This window comes from Zerene cesonia, chromosome 17, assembly GCF_012273895.1.
Source record: "Zerene cesonia ecotype Mississippi chromosome 17, Zerene_cesonia_1.1, whole genome shotgun sequence".
NCBI classification, from domain to species: Eukaryota; Metazoa; Arthropoda; class Insecta; order Lepidoptera; family Pieridae; genus Zerene; species Zerene cesonia.
In genome coordinates, this window is record NC_052118.1 from 3,663,916 (window position 1) to 3,679,304 (window position 15,389).

Below are 15,389 nucleotides of genomic sequence, written 5' to 3' on the forward strand. Positions count from 1 at the left end.
AGATTCGAAATTCAAATGTAATATTTTTTTATAATTAAGTGTAACAGTATTTATGGCCAGACTAAGTATATGTATTACGAAAAATTTGTTTGTATGTATTCAGTTGACGCTTTATTGATGTTTTTGGACGTTTTCATCCATCTGCACACGGCATTATGTCTTAAAACATATTTACTTAAGTACTTTGAAGATCCGGTGATAAGAATAAATATGAAGGAAAATTGTAATTGTTGTGTTTATTTGTAATTTCTCCATAGTAAAAATATATAGATCACATAAAGTTAAACTAAGTTTTGTATTTTATCAACTAGTAAGTTTATTATTTTTTGTGAATAAGATAAAAACTAAGCAGAAAAACTAGTTTCAAATCTAGTTTCGGCAACTTTTTGTCCTATTGTAAATATTCTAATATAGGAGTTTGTTCTATAAACAAGCGATAGCATCAGATTATCTTTATCCATTTTAAATTAACGTTTATATGTATCACATTGGAACAGCGTATATTTTCATTTAATAGTACATATTTTTCTTTGTTATAATCTTGAGAGTCTAATTAAAAAAAAAGGAACACAACGATTATTGATTATTTGATGAAAAATTAACTAGAATTAAACCATTACATATATGCACCTACGTGATCAATGAATTTGAAATTTTTCAACTGCATTTTATTGTTTAATCAGTAGGTAACGATTAAATACGGTAAAACTAGACGTACTGGCATTCTCGTATTTATTTTATTGGTATTTTTACATATATAGGTAATCTTAAAATATTGTATTATTGTCGTTAGCTGTTTAAAGTTCATTTATTGTAATCGATGTCAAGCACTAACAGTACACTCGTGGTTGATATTGAACATTGCAATCGTAAAAATAGTACAGGGATTTTATCTGAATCTCCTATAAATTTTTAAGTGTACAAGTTATAAAATACTAGCTGTGCCCCGCGGTTTCACCCGCGTAAGTCCGAATCCCGTAGGAATATCGGGACAAAAAGTAGTCGATGTTAGTTGTCCAGATATCTACGTACGAAATTTCATTGCGATCGGTTCAGTAGTTTTTGCGTGAAAGAGCAACAAACACACAGTCATCCTTACAAACTTTCACATTTATAATATTAGTAGGATTTTGACAGTAAAAAAGAAACAATTTCGGAAACATTCATATATATGTGTCAAACACCAAGAACCATTATTTGAGCAAGAGTTCATTTTCTTGATGCTATAAAAAAATCAAAGTCATTGCTCTTGGAACGAAGTACGAAACGTTATGCCGCTTTCGGATTAACAGTGACCTCGCGAATACGCACGTGGTTACCGGCTTGGTTCTATTGCGGACACGTGGTGCTTGCGTGATTTTCTCTAGACCTACTCGTGTATACTGACTGTCGACGGTATTTATAGGCTTAAAGCGTGCCGGCTGCCAGCAAATCATAACAACGATGATAAGTTCCGATAAAGCAGTTGTTAGCGTCAACCGGCGGCTGTATCTAAACTACTGTTGAAATGTGCCGTTTAAATGAAACACAATGGATCGATACGGCTTAAGCGATTGCACGTTATTTTAAATTAAAAATTAATTCTATAGGGCAAGATAATATAAATTAGACATAGTTAATCATATGTTTCCAGCCTTATTTACTTTTAACAATAAAATATGCTAAAACATTATACTTATGTTTATCCAAAAGAGACCAATTTGAAAATAATGCGAATACCTAATTGGTATAACATAATATTATAGGCGAATTAAGGTTTTCTAGCTTGTGAGTGCCTTGAGTTTTATAGCTTAAAATTTTCCATCAAACCCACATGTAACACTTGGTAATAAGTCGTAGTTTTAAATGTCATAAAGATTTTGCTTTATGTAGGTTAAGATATGTAGGTTGTAAATTAATAAGGAATTCATGATTACACAATTTGCCTTAAACAGTTATCCAAGGTAATTCAATACTTGCCATGCTATTTGTTTGCAAATAGATTTAAACATCTTATTCCTGTTATTAAATATTTACAAAATCCAACTAAATTACAATAATATAATGTGTATGTACATAAAAAAAAATTTACCAACGTTGCAGGTTCGTAGGTGACAATTAGCAAAATGACGGTGGAGAAGAGCAAAGGTTTTGAGAAGAAAGTGCAGCCAGCGACGCGGAAGGTCGCACCGGACGGTGGCTGGGCGTGGATGGTGTGTCTGGGAGTGAGCTTAGTTAATGTAAGTGTCATGTTCTAAATTTTATATAGATCTTCCTAATTGAGAGAGCGACATCTTCCATCCATACATCTAACCAAGTATCTTTGTCTTAGTTATTTTTTGTGTCATAGCGAGTAACTGTGATGGTGTTGGTCGCCTGATAGTAAGCGATCACCACAGCCTTCCTTCCTTCCTTTTGCCAATGCTTACTTAATCCTTTTCCAATTTAAAGTCGGCAATCCATTTGTTCGGTACGTTCTCCGACGCTCGTGTCGAAACCTATCCCACATAAAGTTTTTTTTTTTCGTAGTAAGATACTACCTATTAAATTTACCTAGTACTTATACTTGTATAGTCTGGGGGGTCGTATAGGGATGAAATTTGGTACATATGTCACTCACTAGAAAGAACATAAGTTATTTATTACACCGAAAATCTCACGAGAATGGGAATTCTGCGACGAAAATCCCGAGTCTGTCTATTTTTTCCTTAACCACACAGGCAAAGTATTAATAAGTGAGTTTCCTTACATACTCTATGTATGTAAAGAAAGCAAAGTTTAGTTCTAACTTTTGTAGCTATCATTATAATTTGTGAAATGTATTCCGCGCCATGGCTACAGTCTTTTAGCGTTTCGTTCTCAAGGATTGTTTAGAAATACAGTATTGTTATTGCATTATCACATAATGGTCTTCTAGCAATAATGTGAATAATTAGGTCTTTAGTCCCGTAAAAGGTACAATATAAGAGTGTTTGAGACGCTGCTTAGTTTCTTTATGATGCTAATGTTTTGTATGCAGAGCGGCATACGTAATTAGATATTCATCGATGTATATCGATTTATTTAACGAGTGGAATAATAATATATACAAACTATATATGCTTATATTATACAGTTGAATAGTTTGATGCTTCTTTGGTTGAAGGTGACAATACTGCTAATGTTTCGATTAAATATTTCGATAAAATATTTAGCAATAAGTCTTGTCTACGATGGTAGTCATCCACAAAGTGAATATCATGTCTGGTATTCGTGTGTATTATCGTAAATCACTCTGCTGTGGCCCGATAACAATATTTCAAAACGCATATCTAAGTGAACTCGATGAACTCGTCGACAACAATGTTCGTGCGTTAGGCAATGATACTGCATCTCACAATTATAAGTCACATGTTCAACAATTGCGGCCGGAGTAGTGCATGTTTATCTATGTGATCGCTTATATGCGTAATCTCTACTCGCTAGAATACATTTATATGTACTTTCGATAAGATACGGATCAGTTGCTACTTAATATCTTTTTAAAGAATGACAATTATAGTTCCAAAAAACTAAAAAAATCGCTTCACTCATCAAATTGTTATCCAATCCTTGATGTGATGTGCATTAAGTTAAAATAAATCTGTCCGCTAAAAATGGATCAAAATCGAATCTTAAGACGTCGGTTACATACAAACATACAAAGCTAATAAAAACGCGTAGAAAAGGTTACCGACATTCCTGGCGACTAAGGTACCGCTCCAGATTCTAAATGGGATGAAATGACATCAATTTCCTACAATACACCAATACATTACGATAATAGATCGGAAATGCAATGAGTTATCGAGTAATAAATAAAAAAAGAAAGAAAAGTACAGTCGAATTAAGAAACTCCTGCCTTTTTGGGAACATCGGTTACAAGTACATTGTAAATACACTATCTTATACCTTAATTATTTAGGTCATTGCAGCGAATTAGCAAATTGTGTTTAATGAAATATCCAGCGGCACAAGATCGACGTCATTAACATAATTAGTGATTTGCTTTTACCTCGTGATTGTTAGACGCTTTCGTGATCTTTATGCAAGGCTATCCATATTATACAAATTTGATTTGTTTTGCCTGATATAACTTGAGACATTTACTTTTATAGACGTATTAAATTTCAGTTTTATATCGGCGAAATACAAATCGGCGTATTTGCGTTACAATCAAATTTGTATAACAACATTGTTTATCATCGGTAACCGTAGTCGTGCCACACATTATTGATAACAATGCCATAAGCACAGCAAAACATCGTGATTCGATAGCAATGGACACAATCGTGACGTCAACCTTTCGAAATGTCGTTTTTGCTCAATTTACTAATGGGGTTATGACGTCAGCACGTCTATCTAACCCGCCGAATTTGTTTTTCAGTTTTCCACGCGTTCACTCGAGCCATCGTTCGGTTTGCTATTCAAGGATCTGTTAGACGATCTCGGGGTCCACACGACGGGGGCGGCGGTGATCGCCAGTACACTCGACTCAGTCGTGAACTTCTCCGGTTTCTTCGTGGGCCCCGTCATCAAAACCTTCTCATACAGAAAGGTGTGCTTCGTCGGCTCGACGATATGCGCCCTTGGTCTCCTCTTCACCGCGCCGGCGAACAGTATGGCGCATATATTAGCTACATACAGTATACTTGGCGGTGAGTTTATTGTTCATTGTTTAGAGTAATCGAGGCGGCAAATAAAGTGTGTGATCCGTGCATACTTTAGGTTCATTCACATTGGATCCGATTACACGTTTGTTACTTATCTAGTTAACGTGTCACTAGTTCTATACTAGATAAATATTGATTATTTTTATTTGTTCTAATATCGTAGAATCTCTATATTTATCAAATTATGATATGAAATGAAAGTCGTTTCGTTTTACAACTTATAGCTCAAGAATTCTAATGATTTGATTTTGATTGTTGGATTTATCTCCGTTTGGATTGGGATAATAACTTAAGAGCATAATAGTAATAAATAAACACGATCCGAGTGTAGCCGGGAGAGCCTGCTGCTGTAATGGATATTAAAATGTCTCCTTCACACAGCACAAAACCGAAAATTTCAAAAGTACCACTGCTTAATGCATTGTGGATACCGTATGAATCATAGAACAATAATTCGTCAGTATGCTTTGTGGCGCTGATAACTTCGTAACAGGCCAGTTTGACCACTGAACCCGACCGATAAGTGATGCAATGTGCCTTTGTTAATTGAACGAATGACACTTCTTATAAATTTTTTCATAGAACTTTGAGCTATTTAAATGGAATAAATAACAATAAATGTTATATAATCAAAGATAACCACAAAAAATTTCATTACTATCGTAAAAATGAATGCATTAATTAATTATTTATACACGTGGAATGATAACTATTAATTATAAAAATATGCTTAAACCATATTACGTGTATATTTAATGAGTTATTACAATTATTTAATAGTTTTATTTTCTTTAGCTCATGTGTAGGTACATATCATCACTGTCAAGTATCATTAAAATCCGTTTATTGATTTTCGCGTGAAAAAGTCAAATACACATACATACACACATCCATCCATCCGCAGAAACTTTGACATTTATTATATTAGTGTTTCCATTCCGACTGTATAACTAAATAACCTTTATTGTTTAGTTTGTGACCTGTCCCCAGCGTAAGTCTGTATCCCGTAGGAATATCGTGATAAAAAGTTGCCTATGTGTTATTCCAGTTGTCCAGCTATCTACGTACCAAATTTCATTGCAATCGGTTCAGTTGTTTTTGCGTGAAAGAGTCACAAGCATACACACATCCTCACAAACTTTCGCATTTATAATATTAGTAGGTTAGTAGGATAGTAGGATTAAAGACTAAAATAGATTTTAATTATTTTTGCGTGACTCACCAACAAGATTATCTATTATTATTATTATTAGATAGAGCATAGAGTATTTGAAGAGATGCCCATATAATGATGAACGTTTAATCACACAGACAGTTCTGGGAAAACGTAATTGTTTATTGTAAGGATTCTGCTTGTATTACTCATTTGAATTTCGCATTTATCGTATTGTTTTCTGAAATTTTCCATACTACATTAACTTCTATGAATATGATGATACAGGTTTACTGCACCTATTAAATACACTCGAGGTGTATCGATGCTCTAATAATAATGATGATAGCTTATAGTTGTATATAATGCATATTATATTGTGGGGATAAAGATAACTCATATAGGTTATAAATAAATACTAAAATGATTTGCAATGATAATAAAATGTGCTGTGTCATCTAGGATGATGGATACTATTTATTACTACATAAAAGGTTATTAATTCGACTGTATTATTTTTGTGTTTGTTACCTCATAAATTTTCATTGAGTGAACCGATTTTTATGATTCTTTAATTGGTCTAGCTCTGTGAATCTGAAGGCAACCGCCTTCTTTTATTAATTATTAATTTTCTATTTCCAACTAATATTATAAACGCAAAAGTTTGTAAGTATAGATGGTTGTATGGATGGATGTTTGCTACTCTTTCACGCCAGAACAGCTTATCGTATCTGCATGAAATTTGGTACAGAGATCATAAGATGGATTGGCCCATAGGCTACTTGTTACCCGGGTACCGCACGAGTGACACCGTGGGATACAGCTAGTAGGATTATCTCTATTCTTACATACATACATTACATTTATGTAAAAATAGAGATAAAATTCTAACAAATAGCAGTTTGATACATATGTTATTGGAACTAGTAAGATTTATAATGAAAATAACGGTAAAAAAACCTCACCATTACATAAAATATTGTTGTATTAGGAAATTAAACTAATTGTTATATAAAGGATATGAATGCTCCGTTTTATATAATTTTAGATAACAATCAATCCACGTTAACGGAATAAACGTTGTGTAATGGAACCGAATGTCGGAAGCTGTTGTAATATTTTAGAAAATTTAAGTCTTATAGTATATTATTTAAGTTATTTTATGTTTTTATTTTCAATTCCAATTCCAATTTTTCAAATATAAATCATATTACACAGGTTCTCTCCCGATCGTGCTATTATAAATGTCACTATCACATTTAAGCAGAAATTTACTATTCTTTATTTTATGATACTTCAGATAGAAAAACAATAAATCGAATTCATGATTTTCTTTACCTCCATTTCAGGGTTCGGAGTAGGTTTAGCATCATCGTCTTCCTTCGTATCCTTAAATCATTATTTCTCGAAAAAGCGCGGCCAGGCGGTTGGTTTATCTATGGCGGGTACTGGCTTCGGTCTGATGGTTATGCCGCAACTGGTGAAACTGCTGCTCGGTGAATACGGGTTCAGATGGACGGTGGTTATATTGGGAGCGCTGGCGTTCCACGCAGTATTGGGATCGACTCTATTACAACCAGTGGAACAGCATCTTAAGGAGGAACCGGTGGATTGTGAACTGCAACCAGTGAAGGTTAGAGAATGTGGCGAAATCTTGAGATAGGAAATGTCCTGGTTCAAAGTAAAATGTGGATAACATGAATTGTCATTTGGATTTGTGGTAGACTAAACAATCTGATATTTGTGATGTCCGAAATGTTTTTACAGTAAAAAGTTATTATTAACACGCTTATAGCACCTGTATGTTCACCTGTATGTTTTTATGTAACCGACTACTTTCGATTCGATTTTAACTCACTTTAAACGGTCAGATTTAATTCAAATTATGTACTAAGCATAGCAAGGGTCGGCAACGATACAATAATATCACGAGTTTATTTTATTATCCTGATTAGGATCGCTAGGATTGAATAGTAAGTGAATTAAGATGATTTTATCAATAAAGCGTGTTTTCTTTTTTTCTTTTTAATTAAATTCATTAATTCTTAGTTTATTTCGACTCAATATCTAGGAAATATTCCAGGAAATGGAGTGTATCCACGAAAGCGACGAAGAAGAGGAAGACAAATTTGAAATCAATCCGCTGGTTAGTCACCCGATGCCGAAACTGACCACGCAACGGTCCCATTGCAATATGAACCACCCGTCAGTTCGAACCGTGGGCTTGCCGCGAGCGAAGACGTGTGACAAGCCTCTGCAAGAGTTCGAGAGGTCCAAGCAGAACCACGGACTAACAACGGCTGCGTCTTTGGCGGCCATGCCGATGGTCAAGTCCAGCGGTAGTATTAGCGAAGCGGCCAGGAAGAGGAAAGTGTCTGTGATATCTAACATATCCAATATGGACTTTACGGGTAGCTACTTTCAGCTGTATCTTGATGTGAGTATGCTTTGTTGCGTATTGGAGGATGTATGGATAGGTATATATACAAATTGCTGATGTGTTCAAATAAGCCCATTAACTCTGAAATGAGAGAATTTACAATTATAGTATACTAGTTTTTGCCCGCGGTTTCGCGCGTATGAGTAGTTTAATAGATGTTGTACATATAAACCTTCTTCTTGAACTATTCTATCTATTTAAAAAACCTCATCAAAATCCGTTGCGTAGTATTAAAGATTTAAACATACATAGGGACGTAGGGACAGAGAAAGCGACTTTGTTTTATACTATGTAGTGATTATACAATTTGTTCAAAATGTCTCGTAGTTCAATATGCCTTTAGGCATACGCCTTCTCCAACCACTGATGTCTTACATTTATAAGCGTAAAGTGATCAAATAGTTTTTAACGCGGTTAACTTCCAAATAATAACAAGGTTTCTTTTAGTACTAATTATATTGAATTTAGTGTGGGGGTTGAAATAATTGGTTATAAATTTATTTCAGACAGCAGACGAAGACGCGCTTCAAATGAAAGCTATAAAGAAAAGTGAACCCGAAGAAAAGAAGAAGAGTTTTATAAGAAAGTTCATAGCTCTCATGGATTTAGATTTACTAAAAGACTGGTCTTTTCTAAACCTTTTACTTGGACTCTCCTTGTTTTGGGCTGGGGAGTTGCAGTTTCGTATGTTGACGCCTTTCTTTATTAGGAGTTTAGGTAAAGTACATACAGTTGTTAGTTCAATTATATTATATAGTTTCAAATTTTTACCCTGCTGTGACATAAGGATGTTTTTCGAAAAAAAGAAGTAAAAAAAATCTTTTGATATCTGGGTAGAGCCGGGGCGAGTATCTAGTATAATAATAATTCTTAATTGTTTCATTCATGTCATTTTACCCGTTCTCCAAATATATTTTTATACCCCATATCTCCTCTTTTATCTAAAAATTTTATAATCAAAACAACAGAACTTTTTCAAAATCCGTTTGTATATATACATATGATAGTCAGATGAATATTTAGTTCAGTATTATTATTTAAAACCATGCAATCTTTTCTAAGTATGTTTATTCTTTTTAGGTTATAATATGAATGACACGGCTTTTTGCCTCTCTATGACCGCCATCACGGATATTGGAGTTAGATTGGTGTTGCCCCCGATATTCGACAGAACCACGATATCGAAGAAGATGATATTCTTTGTGTCTTCATTCTTTTTGGCGGCTACACGATCAGGTTTGTTTACGAAATAGTCTATTCATAGAATACAAGGTCGCGTTAGTGACAATGTTCGTGAAATATTTGACAGAACAAGAAATAAAAGTAATAATGCACAAAATTATAATTTTACTTATGAAATAATTATCTATTCTAAGGATGAAAAGAAACAGTTTTATGCGGCAACTGATTCATGAATATGTTGCGTCAACAATGCTAAACTTAATTTTCTAAATACGGGCTGAATTTGATCCCACGCGACCGGATACATATAGAGATTTCGAACAAAAAATGTCCACAATTAATGCCCTAATACTGATCAAATCGAAAAAACATAGATATTACTAGCTGCGCTCCGCGGTTTCCCCCGCGTAAGTCCGTAAGTCCGTAGGAATATCGGGGTAAAAAGCCTATATGTTATTCCAGTGGTCCAGCTGTCTACGTCCCAAATTTAATTGCAATCGGTTCAGTAGTTTTTGCGTGAAAGAGCAACAAACTCACACACATCCTTACAAACTTTCGCATTTATAATATTAGTAGGACTACTATTACTATGCGTTGTAACTAGGCAATATCAAATTCCAGTGCTAGCCGAGCAATCCGAATGGGTGCCGCTAATGATCTGGCTGTCGATATGTGGGTTCTTCCGTGGCATGTGCTTGAGCAACTTCACTCTAACGATATCCGAGTACTGCCCCCTTGAGAAGCTGCCAGCTGCGTTCGGTCTGCACATGGTCAGCAAGGGCGTGCTCGTTGTGCTCATTGGACCGCTTATTGGTGAGTTGGAAAAATATTATCTCATTAGCTGCGCCCTGCGGTTTCACCCGCGTTAGGCCGTATCCCGTAGGAATATCGGGATAAGAAGTTGCCTATATGTTATTCCAGCAGTTCAGCTATCTACGTACCAAATTTCATTGCAATCGGTTCAGTAGTTTTTGCATGAAAGAGCAACAAACACACACACACATCAGTAGGACTAGTAAGGAGTAGGATTATGCCAGGCAAAAAAAAAAAAAAATTGTAAATCCATATTAAATTTTTTATTTTATTTGGTTCACAAAACTGGTAACAAATGTTCACAATATTTATTATGTTCGAGTTTTTGGCGGTGTTCATTTCGTTTGTAACATTCTAGGAGTAGACCCAACATGCATTTATACAATTGAGATGAAAATAATTCGGGTGTCATAATTTTGTTATTCACTAAGTTTTTGGTAACGCGGTACATAATACATTTTTTAAATCATTACTGAATGAGACCACTTTTAAAATCTAATTACGAACCTGTCACAATGAAACTATGCAGCTGTTGCGTTATTGCACGACTCATGATTTTGTATCTGCAGTCCAATTCCAGACACTTATTTGTGTGATTTTTCTTTAGTAAATAAATATTTGTAAAGTTTTTTTTCTCTGTATCGTTCAATAAAGAGTCAATAACTTCTCTCTTATACATATGTATTAAATCCATATTAATTGTATTGTACAAGGCCTTTTCTATTGAGATTTCTATCGGCAATTTTTGTTCATTGAAGATTGCATCAATTTAAACTTATCACATGAACAATTTTGAATAATCATAATTTTCGTTTGAATTTTGCAGGTTACGTAAGAGATTACACGAACAGTTTCTCAATATGCATACACGTACAGAACTGTTTGATAATGTCGTGCGTACTCGTGTGGGGCGTCGAGTACGCGTACAATCTAACGCGGCGGCGTAAAGTCGTACAAATATAGTACTTATACGGTACGGTATTAGGTGAAATTTCGTATGGCAAATCTACGGAAATATTATGTACGAATTTGTTTTTATATTGTTGTATGTACTTCATGTTGTTTTGGAGGCAATTTGTTTGTTGGCTATGTACGTTAAGTAGCAAGTAATTTTATTTCTGCCTACTGTCAGGTTACAGCAGTACTTAGTTTGATACTTAATGGTTTGTTCGGTGATTATTTAAAATTCATTAACAATACTGACTCTCGTCAAGATGACAAGCGACGTAAATGCTAGATTTTAAAGATTTTATTTTGATATGACTGGGGAATGGAATAGTTTAGGTCTGACTATTTATTGTTTAATTGAAGGTATATGCACAAATATTTTCCACACATTTCTTAAGTAGGTCTCCAATCTTTGCTAAATAGACATATTTTATATTTATGTATATGCCAATGTTAAGGGTACAAATTTAAAAGACAAGTAATTTTTATATTCTATACTGTCCTTACTCATGATAAAATTAGTCTCTCTAAACTTTTTCTTAATGACTTCTTATTATTTATATTTGTATAAAAATAAAAGTGAAAAGTCAAATATTTTGGTGGTAATGGAAAATGTTGTCCTAGTATGTATAGGCTCTGAAAATTATTAAATCTCACCCCACTTTTATCAAAATATTGAGCCTTCTTTTAGTAGTAAACGCAACTAAATGTGTAATAATTTTGTGCTAAATATATTCTTACTTTTATATCCTATTTATATTTAGTAATCTTGCGAAACAAAAAATAATCTTCGTACTTATATAGGGGTAGTAGATTTTGGTAGACTTGAAATACCAAGTTGTAGAAATGTCGAGGGTCCCAGTGTGAACAATGTCTACCATTTTTAGAGTATTTAAAAAAAAATAAGCGAAACAATGGAGTTTGTATTTTAAACTAAACTTTCGTAGTAATGTTCAAATTAACATATATATGTTTAAAAATTTTAGAAAACCTTTTAACCTTCGTAGTTCTTTTAATGATTGTATTTTTAGATGACTGTTTGTAGTTTGGAAAGGTTTATCGATCTAGCGTTTTAGATGCATCCTATTTCATTGACATAGAGCATAATCTTGAACCGTAAAAAAACTTATAGTAAATGAATATTGCATAGTAATTATAGCGCGAAAGCTGCGTCAATGATGTTTGCTGCCACATTTTTTTAAAGATTTGTCTATACATTTTTTTTACGATACATTTTTCTTCACGTCTGTTGGACGCGAAAGCTTGTTGGACTATAAGTTTTTTTTTATTGTTGAAATGGTTAAATAAATTTGTGATGACGGACGTTCGCTTATGGTTTGTTCCATTTTTATACATATTTTTAATCGAATCATTTTTGTATGACTATATTTTTTATTCTAAGACCAGTGCTTTTATTAAATGTTATGACATTACGTTATGACGCTTTAAAACAGTTATTTTTAGATTGATACTATATTCAAAGTGAGATTGTTATAAAGTTCTATGTGTATAATCAATTTAACAAAATGTTTTATAATCGATGTTTTATGTTGTTTGTATGAATTTATATATATGACGCATTAGGTATGCGTTCTGTCTTCCCTGGCCGAACTAATTTTGATTGATGCTTAGTAGACATTGGTTTAAAAATTCTGCAGTGTCTTCAAAGGCAGAATTGGATAAAATTCGTTTCAATCGAGCTCACTGCACAAAACAAGCGATAGTAAATTAATTTAAACCTTAATTTTTGTTGAATTTGTTACTTTTGGTCATGACGAGACTATTAATTTGCCCTAAGCAAATTAAAAACTCAATTATTGAAATGTATGTGCCAATGTTTATATTATGTGAAAGGAACTGAAATGAAATTAGTAGTAAGGTAACGTTTTTAAACGTATAAATAGAAATGATTAAATGTGGAATGTGTGAAAAAAGTATATTATATATTTTTATAGCATTAATCATATTATTTAAATGCATTGCATTTGTCCTTTTCAAATTGTATCCCTGAAAGAGTGTATGTATGGACATGTAAAAAACGAGAGTGTATTTTAACGTTGTTTCTGAATTCTATGTCTAAAATAAGTGTCTAATGTTTCCACGCTAATCTTGTTTATACTTTGTTTTAGTGTGTCGGTTTGATTAACAAATTCGGCTCATATAATAGTTTTATTTTTAGTTTGTTTCATATAAACTGAACGACAATGCGCTGAAATATGCATCGCTCTATGTTCTATATTCGTATTAATATGTGGAAACTTATTATTTTTCGTTTCAGGTTTGTTTGCTTCGTAATTGGTGTGCTTGTTAACTTTTATTAAAATACAAATCATTGACAAACATTGTTTTTATAGAATGTTACATATATATTGTTATTCACGTACTTATTGTATCGATGACAATTTTCCGTATGGATTATTGAAGAAAGAGTTATTTATGACATGCATTTGATATGATACGATTGAAGATGATAATGCAATTTTAATTTGTATTTTGCGGGTCGATAGTCAATACGCGTATAATCATAACAGTTGATAAGTACATAAATACAATTTTAGATGAAGTATTTTATATTTTGTCTCGTAGCGCTGTGTACTATTTAAAATATTATGATATTGATCAGTGTACAATGTATTGAGTACATATTAAAACAAGACAAAAACAATGATTAAACAAGTAATTGGTTACCCGTATATGTGTTTTATTTAATTATAAGCAACCCACTTCGATAGCTAACTTCTTCTCCCGGCTGGTGATATTCTTGCAGATTATTGGGTTTAAATAAGTAAGATTAATTCAGGTATTTCAGACATTACGCTTGACCCGGTGATAGGCTGCCGCCGAGTGGTTCGCGATAGAAAGCAACGGTATCTATGCAAGACGGAATGTCTTGCATAGATACCGTTTTGTCTTTCAAAAAAAGGTACAGAACGAAACACAGTAGCATGCTTCTATTTTACGCCGGTCTTCTGTAGGGGTGTGGTACTTCCCCGGTGCGAGCTGGCCCAAATCATGCATCATGGAATGAAGTAGGTAACCATTTTTTATGTCATGAGCTGGTGGGTCGCCTGATGGTAAGCGCTGTCACCATCCATGAACATTTGGAGAGGCGTAACGTCGATTGCACACATTACGCCTCTACAAATGGATAACCGACCTAGTTGGCTTCGGTTATGAAACTATATAACTCAAACCGGAAACCCGATCAAAGAGGATATATCTATTACAGGTATTTTAAGAGTCAATAGCAAGATATCACTGAATCCTTAAGTGGCACGTTTGGATCAATATACATTGACGGGATTAACTTATTTTATTGGTTTCCTAGACAACGCTTCAACAGACACGTGGTCTAATTTGGTGTAATCCAATATCCCACCGGTCTTCATCTAAATTATTATTGATGTAGGTACCAAGTTTAATTCGTGGTTTTTTTAGTTCTTAGTCTTTTTGAATATGCAATCTAAAATACGAATAAAAAAGTTTCGTGGTGTCTGAGCTATATCTATCGTACTATAAGCTACTATGTTAAATGTTTAATATATGTTTTACTTTTAATGACCTAAGCTTATAGTTATATTAACAATGAGGAGGTGGCATAAGAAAGAATTATATTGACGTAATGTTTTGCTAATCCTTCAAAGAAAAATAGATTTTTTTAAAGTTTGTAGCGAGTAAACGGCAACACCGATTTTAGTTTTTCTGTTAATAACTAGCAGACTGCAGAACGCTACAATATTTATCTGTGAGACGTACCTAACTCCAATTATGTACGTAGGTACCTACAGTTTTCATTTAAACAACGTCTTGGATTTAGAATTTTCATTGTAGAAAATTCTAAATACAAGTTTTATTTAATTCTCCATCTTGTGGCAAGGCAAGGCAAGAGCACTTTTGACTAATTCACATTTCGAACAAAAACAAAACAGAAACATTATCAAAATCACTTCCTTCGTTCGGGAGACATACGCACACATAAATTTATAACAACCTGTTTTTGCGTCGATAGCGAATAATTTTTTTTATAGATATTTCTTAGATTTGCAAATCTCGAAAAATATGTAGTTGTAAAGAATATGAACCTTTAAAAATGTTGCACTAACCTATCTACCTATATATATTTATTTTAAAAACCTCAAAAACTTGTTACATTTTACAGTGATTATTTCCGTTTTGCCTTCTT

General features: G+C 33.5%; 1 protein-coding gene across 1 annotated transcript in view; it reads left to right on the top strand.

Moving 5' to 3' along the window:
- LOC119833259 (monocarboxylate transporter 9) overlaps nucleotides 1-13,259 on the top strand; it is a 20,666-nt gene extending 7,407 nt beyond the window's left edge. The window contains exons 2-9 of the mRNA XM_038357226.1: nucleotides 2,083-2,219; nucleotides 4,385-4,655; nucleotides 7,173-7,456; nucleotides 7,907-8,260; nucleotides 8,770-8,980; nucleotides 9,344-9,499; nucleotides 10,067-10,258; nucleotides 11,085-13,259. Of these exons, the coding sequence (XP_038213154.1) occupies nucleotides 2,106-2,219; nucleotides 4,385-4,655; nucleotides 7,173-7,456; nucleotides 7,907-8,260; nucleotides 8,770-8,980; nucleotides 9,344-9,499; nucleotides 10,067-10,258; nucleotides 11,085-11,221 (1,719 nt within the window). The 5' untranslated portion in view covers nucleotides 2,083-2,105 and the 3' untranslated portion in view covers nucleotides 11,222-13,259. The remainder of the gene's footprint in view (nucleotides 1-2,082; nucleotides 2,220-4,384; nucleotides 4,656-7,172; nucleotides 7,457-7,906; nucleotides 8,261-8,769; nucleotides 8,981-9,343; nucleotides 9,500-10,066; nucleotides 10,259-11,084) is intronic.
- Nucleotides 13,260-15,389: the final 2,130 nt, after the last annotated feature.